This window comes from Rhinolophus ferrumequinum, chromosome 16, assembly GCF_004115265.2.
Source record: "Rhinolophus ferrumequinum isolate MPI-CBG mRhiFer1 chromosome 16, mRhiFer1_v1.p, whole genome shotgun sequence".
In the NCBI taxonomy this organism is placed as follows: Eukaryota; Metazoa; Chordata; class Mammalia; order Chiroptera; family Rhinolophidae; genus Rhinolophus; species Rhinolophus ferrumequinum.
In genome coordinates this window covers 12418323-12431776 of record NC_046299.1, presented here as the reverse complement: position 1 = coordinate 12431776, position 13454 = coordinate 12418323, and the positions used below count along the sequence as shown (strand labels likewise).

Sequence of the window (13454 nt, the reverse complement as noted above, 5' to 3'; positions counted from 1 at the left end):
TTGGATACAACATTTTCTGCACAATTAATTGCTTTTGGAAATTACAGAGCAATTTCCCACTCACTGAGTTGGAAATGCCCATGGAACTGGAAATGCCAACATGACTGCAGGCTACGTAACTTGTGGTAATGCATGGGTGGGGGTCTGCAGTGTCCTGGGTAGAACAGAACGCCAAGCTTGGCTGTGAGACCTGAGCACTAATTATACGTGACAGCCATCCAGCAATGGATGGGGCAGATTTCCCCGCACAAAACTGAGACTGCTCTGGGTCACCGGCTATGGGGGCTGGCCAGCATGGAGGAGCGGGCAGCCCCAGAGGAACACTGGTGTCTCCCTTTTCCCCATTCTATTGACCCCATTCCTTGCTCAGTGGATAAAACACATTTCAGCTGTATGAAATGGAAGCATCTCCTTCCCTTGAAATTAAAAAAAGAGAGAGAGAGAGAGAGACTGTAAAATCTATGTTTACATCTAGGCTTGAAAGGGAAGCTAATTTTCCCTGCCTATGAACTCCGTGGGTCCTAGTACAGTGTTTCCCCAAAAATAAGACCTAGCCAGACAATCAGCTTTAACGCAGCTTTTGGAGCAAAAATTAATAATGAGATCCAGTCTTATTTTACTATAATATAACACCAGGTATAACATAATATAATATAATACAATATAATACTGGTTCTTATATTAATTTTTGTGCCAAAAGACGCATTAGAGCTGACTGTCCAGCTAGGTCTTATTTTGGGGGGAAACACGGTACATGACATGGCCGCTGGGCAGAGCAGAAGGGGCCCCTTTGAAGAGGAACCAGCTTAACTGAGCAGCAAGGGGGGAAGCAATTGGGGTCTCGCTCAGCTGTCCTTAGTCTTAGACAAGGTGGTGTGAAGTCTAGGAGCCCAAACACCCCCCCTTTAAGGCCTCCCCCACCCCCACTTCAGCACTTCTGGGAATGACTCCGGGTCTCTCACCCACCGGACTTTTTACCAGCACCGCACTCAGGATGCAATCCACAAAATAGAAGCTTTCCTATGATTAATGAAATGGCCACAGGGCAAGGAGAAGGTAGGTAGGCAAACACCTGAATGACCCCAACCTCGTGACAGAACCATGGATTATTTAAGGCGGGTTGTCACTTTGTGACAGCAAAGAATTCATCTCCCATGAGATACACAGCCAGGTCCCTGATACTTGCCGCTTTGGGGGAGGTGAGGGTTGAGGACGCTGAACTCCAATGATGGTTCAGCAGGGAGTTACACAGTCCAACCAGGTGAGTGGGGGCTCCTGGAAACGGGAGCACGACTTACACATCTAGGAACCCCGGGGTCCAACAGACTACACTCAATAAATGTGATTGAGTTCATAATAATAATAAAAACGCAGTGTGGTCTGGGAGGATTTTTTTCCTATTTGAAGAAACGATTTGTGAAATCACTAAGCTGTCACAGAGAAACCCCTCTAGAATAAGCAATGAATGCTCCAAGGGAAATTAGATAAAGTAAGAGCTTAATGAGCATGTATTACCTGAGTAGTTTTTTATTTTTAAATGACGCCGAGAGGCTCTGATGGACATTATGTCCTAACTCTCTGTGAAAACTGTCTTTAAAGCTGATGCTGTCTTAGCTACTGAGCCATAAAGAGCGTCTGGATTCAGAGGCTGGCCGGGATAATCATTCTGCCTGTCTGGAACTAAAGGCAGTAAGGCTGAACAGTGTAAGAACATTGTATGCTTGTCATGAAAGACAATCATTTGGAAGAAGTGACAGAAACCAGGTTTCAGACTCAGCAAGACCAGGTTGAGTCCCAAATCCTCCATGTGGGAGTTGGGCACTGCTGGGCTCATCATTCCAACTGGTCGACCCTGTGCAGGGCAGCTGGGCTGATTAAAGATCCCATCTGTGGGCTGTGGAGCCCAGTGCTGCTCAGAGTCAAAAGCCAGCCCATGGGTATGGTTTGCCTCCCATACCTTCCTCAAGCCCACAGCCCACGCCTCTGTCCCGTGACAGCCACACCTGCTCTCTGCCACACTGCTCATCCTTCCAGCCCAGCTCAGATGTCAGCTTCTCTATGGCGCCTCGTTGACATGCCAAGTGGAGTTGGCTATTCTCCCGAAGCACTTCGTACATTCCTGACGACAGACTGCCATACCACATTGTCATGATTGTGTGTGTGACTGCCTTCCTCTCTGCACTGTAGGTGAGAAGCCAGGTCTTCATTCCTTGCACAATAACTGCAGGCCAGCTAAATGGATGGATGGATGGATGGATGATGGAAGAATGATGGATGGATGGATGGTGGATGGAAGGGGGATGGAAGGATGATGGATGGATGGATGAATGGATGGATGGATGGATGGATGGATGATGGATGGAAAGATGATGGATGGATGATGGATGAATGGATGGATAGATGATGGATGGGAGGATGATGGATGGATGATGGATGGATGATGGATGGATGATGGATGGATGATGGATGGAAGGATGATGGATGGATAGACAAGCAGATGGGTGAATACACTGGTGAAAGGACCTATTGATGGATGAATGGAGGGATGGATGGATAGAGTTCCTATATACTAAAGCCAGTGTCACTCTGAGTTCTCCTCCTCTGCCCTCTGAGTAACTGACACTGAGGTCCACCACCCTTTAATCCTAAGATTCTCTTCCCCATTGCTTTGTTGAGGTCTTTGCTTGGTTCTCTAAACTCTCCAACTTCCTACCTCTCAGGCCTCTTCAGATAATTTCACCATAAACCTTTGGCTTATTTCTCTTCTCACCCACTTTCCCTAAAAATCCTACCATCCATTTTCTATGTTGAAGATTCTAAAATCTACCCCTATATCCCAGCCCCTTCTTTGAGATTCATTCATGTCTTAAATGTATTCATTCATTTACTCATTCATCAAATATTTAGCAAGTAAAGAATATTGTCTGGGCACAGTTTTAGGCACTTGGCATTATCACAGATAGAAAACCCTGACTGTGGAACTTATATTCCAGTGAAGAAAAGAAACAAATAATCATCAAAACAGATGAGTAAATTTTATAGTGTGTTAGAAGGTTATATATGCTTTTAAAAAGTAGAGAGAGAGAGAGCTGGATGTGGGGACCGGGAGTGTGCAGGGGTTTATAGTATTAAATAGGGTGGCCAGTGTGAGCCTCAGTAAGATGAGATTTAAGGAGACGTGGAGGTGAGGGAGTTTGCCTCGGGGCATCTGGGAAAGAGTGGTCCTGGCAGAGGGAACAACTAGAGCAAAGACTTAATAGCAGGACATGTCTGGTACATTGGAGGACCAGCAAGGGAACCAGTGTGGCTGGAGCAGAAGGAGCAGAAGCAGGATGGCTGGAGGAGAGGCCAGACAGGTAAGGGCAGGGAGGCAGTTTAGGTTGGGCTTTGGCGCCGTGGAAAGGACCGTGCCTTCGCCTCCTATTGCCTGAGCCTTCTATCTCTATGTGGACATCCTTGCGCATTGCACATCCGCTTTGTTTCTCCAAGCCCAGTACTCCCTCCTTGCCTCTGCTGACCCTGGCTTCTACTGTGCCATGGCTGACCCTTCGCCTTTGGCCTCAGTGTCTGGTCCAGGAATGGGTCCATGATCCCAGCAAGGCTGATCAAAGTCTTTAACTGGGATTTTTCTAATGGGTTTCAGTGGGGTGAAGAGACTCTATCTCTTTGATCATGAGGTGACAGGATATGTGCACGGAGCTGCTGCTGGCAGCACTCACCAAGAAATAGTACAAGAGAAGGAAACAGACAAGCAGAGGGGAGCAGAGGTAAGCGTGCAGTTACAGTGACACGGAGCCCTCAGTCCTAGCCATGTCTGACTACCTTCCCTCCCGAGTCCTATGAGATAATGCAACCTCCCTCTTTAGCCCTAGCAGCTTAAGCTAGGTTTCCATCATGGATCAAAAGAGTCCAGATGAATACATCCTTCAAACGTAGCATGGCCAAAACAATTCACGATCTTCTTCCCCTGCTTCCAACCCAAGAGAGGTCTGTCTCTCTTTCCTCTGTTCCCCATCCTGGCTATTAACGCCATCATCTGCAGGGTTTCCAGGCTGTAGCGGCCCACGTTATCCTCTGTCTATGCTCAATAAATCATCAAGTTCTCCCCTCACTGGTGTCTGTCAAGCTTCCCAACTTTCACCCTGTTCCCCTGGTCACCTTTCATCTAGTGCACTGCAAGAACCTCCTACCTGGCCGCCTGGCCTTGCCCCACTCCAGTCCTCCCTCCAAACTGCCACCTGCGAGCTCTCTGAGGCCCAGCTGATCCTGTCTCTCTTCTCTTATAAACCTTTGATGGATAAAATATAACACTGCAACATGACACTGGAGGTCCCCAACACCTTGCCTTGTATCATACCGAGTTTTCTCCCTCTGCCCCCTCCTATCTCTGTCCCCACCTCCTATCCCCACCACTGCATTTCCCCAATACTGGGCACCTTCATTTTACTTGACTCTCCCTGCTTCTCAGCCATCAAGGCTGGGCCTGAATCTGGCTCCTGAGACCCTCCATTAGGACACCTCTTCCCCCAAAGAAACATGGGGTGCTCTGCTTGGGCTTCCTGGGTAGATTCAATCCCATTTCTTTTCTAGGCACTTTCATACTGAGAGACAGTAAGACAGTTCTGGTGTCAAGCCTCCATCTGTCCACATGGATCTAACAATCAACAGAATGTTTCAACGTAAAGAAAAGGAGTCTGATTCTGTCTCAGGGCCAAGAGTGGCAAAAGTGACTTTGGTGAGGATGTGGGCAGGTGACGGACAGGGTGAGGAAAATGAGGCCAGGACTCCGCACTTGGGCAGGCGTAGGAAATGGGCCAGAGAGAGGAGAACTCAGAGTAAATCTAGACAAGTGTGTTTTAGTGACAGGCTCCAGCAAGGAACAAATGTCTTCTCACACCCGCCTCTGCCAAACAAGAGATAAGGAAAGAGATACGGGGCCATAAGACAGAGCAAGTTGTAGCAGGTTCCTGCCTGATTCACAGCTCAAGTTACCCCTGCAAGCCAGGGAGACGGCCAGCTTAGTCCCACACTGCTTAGCAGGTGCTAAAGAGCTGCACATCTCGTCTCAGAGCACAGGCGGGGGTTGGCGACCTGGAAGACCCAACAGGAAGTATGCCCCTCCCCACCTGCAGGAGTCAAAGGAGAAGAGGCAGCAGCAGAGGTGAGAGGACATCCTTGCTCCTCTCTCAGGATGGTGATTAAACCCTCTGCTCGCACCGAGGAGCCCTCTGCAGGAGTCCATGGAGCCTCCAGCTCAGAGATGGGGTGGCAGGCAGCTCGCACAGGTGGAGCACATGAAGAATAAAAAAACCGAGCCATTCGGCACTCTGAATGCATTGCTAAAGACACCCGTGTAATCATTCGAAATGAAAACTGCTCAAATGAACTGGAAAATGTTTTACTTGTATTTTTCTCTTATTCCCGAACCTCTCTTTCCATGGTTCAAAAGTTTGCATTGTCTAATTGCTGATTTCCACTTGTGAATGAATCGGTGTAAAATAAAATTAAGTGCCAAATTAATCTACCCATCTAGTTTTAGGCATTAATTATCCTCTGAGACATTTTCTCCCGTGCTTGCCGCATGTCAAGACAAGCCCAGATATAGTGATATAGACTCCGGTTTTCAGCTCAGGAATTTAGCCCAAGCAGTGGAGAATGTCCTTGATCTCTAAGTCCCACCGTTCACTCAGCGAAAGGGGTCTGATTCCAGGCAAATGAAACAATATTCCTCACCTTTTAAAGGTAAACTAACACTGTCATACTGAGTATGTTACTGGAGAGGAAATATGCTGTATGGTTTTGTGAGCTGTTTCCCCAATTGTTCCAGGTAACAAATTAACAACAAATTTCTTCTTCTAAGTACAACAGGTCAGCCCCAGTGCTGGGTAGGGCAGAACTTTAAAAATTACATATGCTGTTTTTCTGGAGCTGCACCAATGGAGACCTGCTTGGTTCTGCTAAAAACGACAACAAAAAAACCAAAAATGAAAAACCCACAGATGTCTAGGATAAAATTATAGGATCCTCAGTCCCTGGGGAAAGGTAGAACCACGTACTTGGTGACTTGATCAAAGCCACCATTCCTGGAAACTATAGAGACACAGAGGATGGGTACCGCGATGAGTGACTTTATCTCCAGTGGGGTCAAGTAAGCCTTGGGGACAGAGGGCACAGAGGCGCTGATCTCTTCCCTTTTGAGGTTCAGCATTGTCAGAATCTTTCTTGAAGGACTGAGATATCTATGACCAAGTACTATTTCAGTGCTATATTAAACAGGAAGGAAATCCTGCCAGATGCAACAACATGGACCAACCTGGAGACTTTATGCTAAGTGAAATAAGCCAGTCACAGAAGGACGAATACTGTATGATTCCACTCACATGAGGTTATCTAAATCATCCAACTCATGGACGCAAAGAATAGAATTGTGGTTGCCAGGGGCTGGGGGTGGGGCAGGAGCTGGGAGTTGCTGACCAATGGGTATGAAATTTCAGTTATGCAAGATGAGTGAGTTCTAGAAATCTACAGTACAACACTGTGCTTACAGGTAACAATCCTATATTGCATACTTAAAAGAGGGTAGATCTCATATTAAATGTTCTTACCACAATAAAATTTTTAAAAGGAAGGAAGGAAGGAAGCAAGGAAGGAAGGAAGGAAGGAAAAGCAGACAAATGGACTACTGAATTCCATCTAGGGATGCATTGCCAGGAAAATGAGCATCTGGGATACTATGTGCTCAGTTGGAGGGCTGTCTCTGGCTGGAACCCCTTAGCACCCAGCCCCTAGGGCAAAAATGGCATACTTTGGGAAATGGTGGCTACATACTGAGTATGAGCTAAGAGTTGTTACCCTGGTACCCAAGGATGCAGGAGGGGCACAGACACTGAACCACCGAGCATCCCTCTGGCTGCCCTCAACAGCGACACCGTCTGGCAGCAGGTAAAGTCACAGGCAGATGGACTGCTCAGTAGTCTCAGGCTCCCTCTTTGCTTGGCATTGGAGGCACAATGGGTTTTGGAATATAACTCTGTAATACTTAGATGAAAACAGGAAAGGCCATGTTCAAGAGGAAGATGCTGGAACTCTTGGTAATAAAAAATAGTGGAGGCATCTGAGTGATCACTTAAAAAAATAAGAGATATGAACATATTTGCAGCACCCATTGCCACAGCTCAAAGGCTGACCTCATTTTGGATATCAGAGCTTGGGGGAAAGGAGGTAAGGCATAAGGTTAAAGTATGTGTATATAACAACGTGCATCAAGTTTATGCTTCCCTTACGGCCAAACGCAGCCCTGACATCTTTCCAGGCACTAAGGAAAGCAAGCAGAAGGAGACTGGCAAGGGAGACACTGTGCTTCTGGGGAAGAAGGGAAGGCTTTTACATATCATCACACCCTTTTAATAATACCCCACATTTGCTTTTCTGTAGACAAGCTTGGAGGCCCAAACCAACAAGCTCTCGCCTGTCCCCCACCACCCCGAGAGGAACGGAATCTGTCAGCTTCCCTAAAAGGGAAGGGAAAAAAGAAAAACAAAGTCAAAAGGAAAAGCTAAAGTTGCAGCTCCTCTGTTTGAAGGCACCAGGCAGGAAAGAGACAGGTTTGGCGCAGAGGCACGGCAGGGCCCTGGGGGCAGGAAGCCTGTGTGCTGAGACTTGGAAAACATTAAGTGCAGGGAAGTTGTAATGAGCTTGAGTAGCTCCTCAGCAGTGATGTTGAGATGGAAATGGAGCATTTGAAAGTGTGAGCTTTCGAAGAACATGGTTTTTAGGAAGCGATTTTCCTTCTTGCCACTCCTTCGCTTTGGGGAATATTCAAATTTGGCTTGAAATCACCCATCAGCCACACTCCATCCCTCTGGCTGGGTATGGGTCAGAGCAAGTGCAAGGTAAGTGCCCACACAAGTCCTGGCTCCAGCTCATACCAGCTGGGTAGTAGCAACCACAAGGGCCTCGCTGAGCTAGATTGAGGACGGTTGGAATAAAAGGCATAAAGTTAAAGACAAGATTAATAAAATCTGATTTAGGAAAACAAAACACCAAACACTGCTAGCTAGCCTATCTAGCAGCTTAAATTACATTCACCACAACCGACAGGGAGGGGGTAATCATGAGTAATAAGTCCAGGCTCTGGAAAGAAATTATGGGCTAAATAATGACAGCTAACACCAGGGGAAGTCACTGATTCACCTTTCCAGGGAAGACTCAAGACAGGGTATAAAACCCATCAATCACACTGAGGCAAATTTCACTTGGTGGGAACCCTGGATAGTCTAGGATCTGGATTCCCAAACAGCTTCCGAGTTGTACCCAGAGCCAGAAATATGGCAGCAGCATAAAGGCTCCCTCCAGTCACACCGTGCAGCCCAGCTCACCGTCACCACTCTTCATGTGGCTGTTGTCACATCTCAACCTTGGTGTGACCAGGCACAGTCAGTTATTAGGCGAAGGCTGTCCTGCTGCCCCTGTTCATTTCTGCCCCATCAACTGAGGCCACTCTATGCTACTGGGCCTGCCTGAACACAAACAGTTCCTGGAACCTTCTTACCAGGTCAGTCTGAGCCCCCAAGCAGCATCCAAACCATCCTGTTACTGCAGGTTCCTCCTGCTACCTCCCCCAGAACACCCTGAGTTCCCAATCTCCCAGGTATTTCTCACTACAGCTTAGCACAAAAACAATCTAATTGGACTAATTCACACTAACCAGCTAAGGATTGTCTCTTTTTAAAAGAGCTGGCCAGGTAATTCAAATGAGCTGCTTAGGATGGGCTTTCAGCCTGTGTAGGAGACATCAGGGACCTCCTCGGGACCTCACACGCACGAGATCTTCTCTTGTGAGAAGAGAAGGAAAAGGCTCCACCCCAATGCCCTCCCCCATCTCCCAGCCATTGACCACTGGACAGAGAGCTCCATTCCTTCCCTGTACAGCTACCTCCTGGCTTGGACCCATCAGTGCACAGGATAACGTCTTACTGTAGAGACAGAGAGGAGCTGCACCTGTCTGGCTTCAAACCAAGGAAGACCCTGGAAACCCAATCCTGCTCCTAGAAGAGGGAGCCCTTCTGCTCAAAGACAAAGGGGTCCCAGGAACTTGGGTTTCAGATCCAGGCGACTTTAGAAGAGCGGTCTTCAGGATTTCTGTTTCCTTCCATCATACACCCCACAGCTTCTCCCTTATGTCCTGCTCTTCACGGCATTCATCTCTAGCAGGGGGTCCTGGTGGACTGGCTTCCCCAGGTGTGGTTGCCTGGAGGCCCTGCCTGTTCCTTAGGACCCTTTTTGCACAGCCATCCCGGATCCTAGCCCACAGCTAAGAGGGTCTCGATGGAAAAGGGGCGTGGGAGTAAGAATCCATGGAGAAGTTGCATTGCAGGAACGCTTGACTCCTCCCAAGTCCCGCTTGGTCACCTGAGCTCTTCCTCATATACAAGGTCACCTCCTTCCAACTTGAAAAAAAAGGTGTAGGGACATTACTCTCAGAAAACTTTCAGCAGAAAACCTTCTACAAAGAATGAGGACTTTTATTTTACTTTGGTCACTATTAGAGCTAGGTTAAGGAAAGAATGGGGTCCAATTCTACCAGAATAAAACTTAGATTGACCAGAACCTCAGCACACCAGAATCCTCAGAATATCAGATATTTTTTTCCCTGCTCTTTCGACATGGGATAGCTATAAGAAAACAGGCACATAATCACGCCCTCATCTGCTGGTCCACTGTCAATATTTATGGGGTGCATAGGATGTTGTCAGAGGTGGCGTTTGAAGGTTCCTGGCTCTACCCTGGGGACAAAGTACGGGTGTCAGTGCGATGCGGCCTCTGAAACTCCAGCCCTGGATCCAGCCTTCGCATCTGTGTGTGGCACCAGCATTGCCTTAGGCTGCAAAGACTTAAGTCTGCTTATCAACATACTTGCTTCGATCAGCAACTGAACCCAATCCTAAATTCAGTTGGAAGGACACCCATCAAATTGCTGACGGTGACAGTTGGGGGCAAGTGAGAGCAGCATGAAGAGGGACCTTCTCTTTCCCTCTATCTAATTCTATATTGCTTTAAAAAACAAACAAACAAACAAACAACAGAGAGACTGTGTTCGTGGACTCCTTCAAACATTAGAATAAATTAATAAATGGCCAAAAAGGACAAGGAAGTGACTGTTTCCAACAACACGGCCCAGCTTAGCAGAGTTTCTGAGGGAGGCTGGGATCGGACGCATGGCTGAGCGGGAAGGTGCCTACTTTTCTTAGCTGTGTCTATGACTGAATGGCCTAGAACAGACCCAGGCATTCTGGAATTCCTCCTTTTCAGGGCTCGACACAGCTCAACCTCTTTCTGGTCTCTTCGTTCTGACATTGATGGTCAAGAACCTCTATATTTCCAGCCCACCCCCTCCCTTAACTCTTTGTGACACCTGGCAGCATGTCAGGGCTTACAGAGTGGGCAGGTGCCTTCAAGCTGACCTGGCCTCAGAGGACCCTCCCAGCACAGTGGCATTCCCTCATTCCAGCACCTCTCAAAGCTTCCCGAGTTAAAAGATGGGAACCTTCCCCAGCATGAGCGCCTGACCAGCTTCTGAAGAATCGCGTGCCAGCTGCAGAGGGCAGTTTCTGGCCAATCCCTTCCAATGACTGCCCTCCCCTCCCACCTCTTCCCCTGGTAGAAACAAAAAAACAATAACAACAACAACAGCAACAACAACAAAAAACAGTGGGATCTTGGCCACGGAAGCAGCCGTGAAGGTTCTCCCTGCCACCTCATTAATCACCCGGCTGCCGGGAGCGCTTACCTGCAGATGTAATTTGTCTTGCAGGAGTCCTGCAGATTCAAACAGTTGGGCTTCTCCCTCTCCTCGTAGGAGCACACAGGCACGATGGTCTGCCGTCGCCGCTCGGTGCAGGCGATGTCCCGGCAGGAGCAGAAGAGCATGCCGTAGCTGTGTTTGGCCGGGACCTTGTCGAAGAACTGCCGCAGGGCCTTGTGGCACTTGCGTCGGTTGCAGACTTCGTTGGACATGCTGGTGGTACACGGGGTGATGTACGCCGACCTGTACTTCTTGCAGGTGTCATCAAGGTTACAGGCCTTCGCGGCATCCAGGCAGTTGTTCCCTTTGGGAATGTGCTCAACTACAAAAGGAGAGAAAGCCAGGCGTGAGCACCGTGCAGGGCTCCTGGGCTGCTCGACCCTCCTCTGTCTTACTTGAGACCTTGCCTTCTACCTGGCAACGCTGGGAGCCCTGATCAACTCTGTGTTTCGAAGCGAATCACTGAATGAGTTCGGGACAACGAGGAAGTATGAGGAGTACAAACGCTGGGAGCCCAGGCAGAACACAAGCTCCCAGCACTCCCTTCAATGTACAATTAGGAGGTATTGAGAAAGGCCAAAGGAGCTCAGGCACCTGCCCGACTACATATAAACAAGGCAACAGGAGAAGAAGTTTCCCGCTCCTGGTTGGTAAACTGAAATTAGGATAAAAAAAAAAAAAGCAACAAATTATATACCTGTTCATTATACAGTATATGAAATGATATGCTGAATGTAAGTAAAATTGCCATGCAATCCTCCAGGAATATAATTATGTAATAAATGCATATAGTACATGCTAATTACTATATGATTACAGAGTAATTACATGGTTATTTGAGCCCAGAAGACAAAATATTATGCCAGGCTCTCTAAACAGGAAGAAGCAACTACAGCAAAGCTGTATTTAAGTTCTAGCTCCCAGGCCATTGGAAAAAAAAACAGAATAAATTACATAAAAATTTACAAGCCTCAATTTCCACTTAACTTACCACCTACAAAATGTGGGATCCATGAGTATTGAGGTTGCAGATTAGAAAAATTCTGATAAGTATTTTAGACAGCATTTCAGTGGGCTTACCCACCTCGGGCCTTTGGAATCTCATAAAACACACGCAGCCCTCTGCCCAAGCCATCTGTGCTCATCCTGTCAGAGACACGGGGGCTGTCCTCTGCTGGGCTGCCCACCGTGTGACCTGGAGAGAGAGTCTGGTGGGGGCAGGGCACACTGGGGTAGCTTGGTGGGCTGGCAGGGCCAAGCCCAGCTGGCAAAGTTAAAAGATGAGTGGACAAGGGAAATTAAGCTCAGCCCTAGGATATAGATATTTGCACTGGGAGAAGTGATGGAAAAACCTTCCAGAGCCAAGTTATAAGACGGTCCATGGAAAATCCATAATTAGGTGTGGTGGTGACCCTCTGGAAATAGCAGGGAAGCAGCAAAGCATGATACAATTGTGGGAAGTCCCTCCTCAGGCCTCAGCTCTTCCTTGGATTCTGGGACCTCCTTTCATTCTCTTTATGCTCCCAGTCAACAGGGACCGTGAAGGCATTTGGGAAATTACAAGAGACTAGAGAATTGACAACAGAGAAGAAAGAGTCCAGATGGGTTAGGTGGGACTGAAAGAGCGCTGCATTTAGCGTATGTCTAGAGGGCACATGGGATATTATTCAACCTTAAGAAAAAGAAGGAAATCCTGCCATATGCGACATGTATGAGGATGTTATGCTAAGTGAAATAAGCCAGTCACAGAAGGACAAACACAGCATGACCCTATTTATATGAGGTACATAAAACACTCAAGCTCATAGAAGCAGCGAGTAGAATGGTAGTTGCCAGAGGCCGGCGGGGAGGAGGAAATGGGAAGTTGTTATTCAAGGGGTACAAAGTTTCGGTTATGCTGCTATACAACATTACACCTAGAGCTAACCATACTCTTTCGCACACTTAAAAATCTGTCAGGAGGGTGTATCTCATGTTAAATATTCTTACTACAATGAAAAAAAGAAATGTTTAAGTAAGTAAATAAGTAAAGGACACACACAGCAAGTCCAACATTTCAGGGACAGAGAAACTCTCCCTGTTCTGATGATGTGCCTTGCTTTAACAAAACCCAATATGCAAAAGTCTGAAAACACAAAATGATACCTTGGCGCCATGAGCAGTATTTTTACTATGCCCTAGGTTCGTGTTTCTGCCGATGACATCTGAATCCAACAATTCAGTGTGGAAGGAAATAAACAAGACACTCAGCCCTGCATAGGGGAGCAGTGTAGGAAGCCAGAAGCTGCGTGTATACTGCTGCTGGTTTAACAAACACACCTGGTACATTTTCTCCATCATGACCTTCCCACATCGGCTTCTCTCTGGCTCCTCTGTTTTCACACCCAGGCTCCTTAAGACTCAGGGAGTGAAATATTCACCACGTGCCCTGACAAGATCACTCAGGCCTCCAGGCCTTAGTGACACTTCTAGACTTTTCTTCTTTTGAGAACTTCTAATTCCACGCTGATAGACCCATGGGCAACAGTGATTTATATTCTTGAAAGTCTATAGTTCACTAGGAGATTTCTAAATTGTGCATTTTTTATGATATCTAAAATAAATTAATATGACCAAATTCTAAATCACCTGGATTAGGCCCTTAAGGCTA

General features: G+C 47.3%; 1 protein-coding gene across 3 annotated transcripts in view; it reads right to left on the bottom strand.

The window, feature by feature from the left end:
* GFRA1 (GDNF family receptor alpha 1) overlaps positions 1–13454 on the bottom strand; it is a 203348-nt gene that overhangs the window by 53067 nt on the left and 136827 nt on the right. For all 3 annotated transcript variants that reach the window (XM_033130943.1, XM_033130945.1, XM_033130944.1), the window contains one exon: positions 10790–11126. In XM_033130943.1, coding sequence (XP_032986834.1) covers positions 10790–11126 — 337 coding nt within the window. The remainder of the gene's footprint in view (positions 1–10789; positions 11127–13454) is intronic.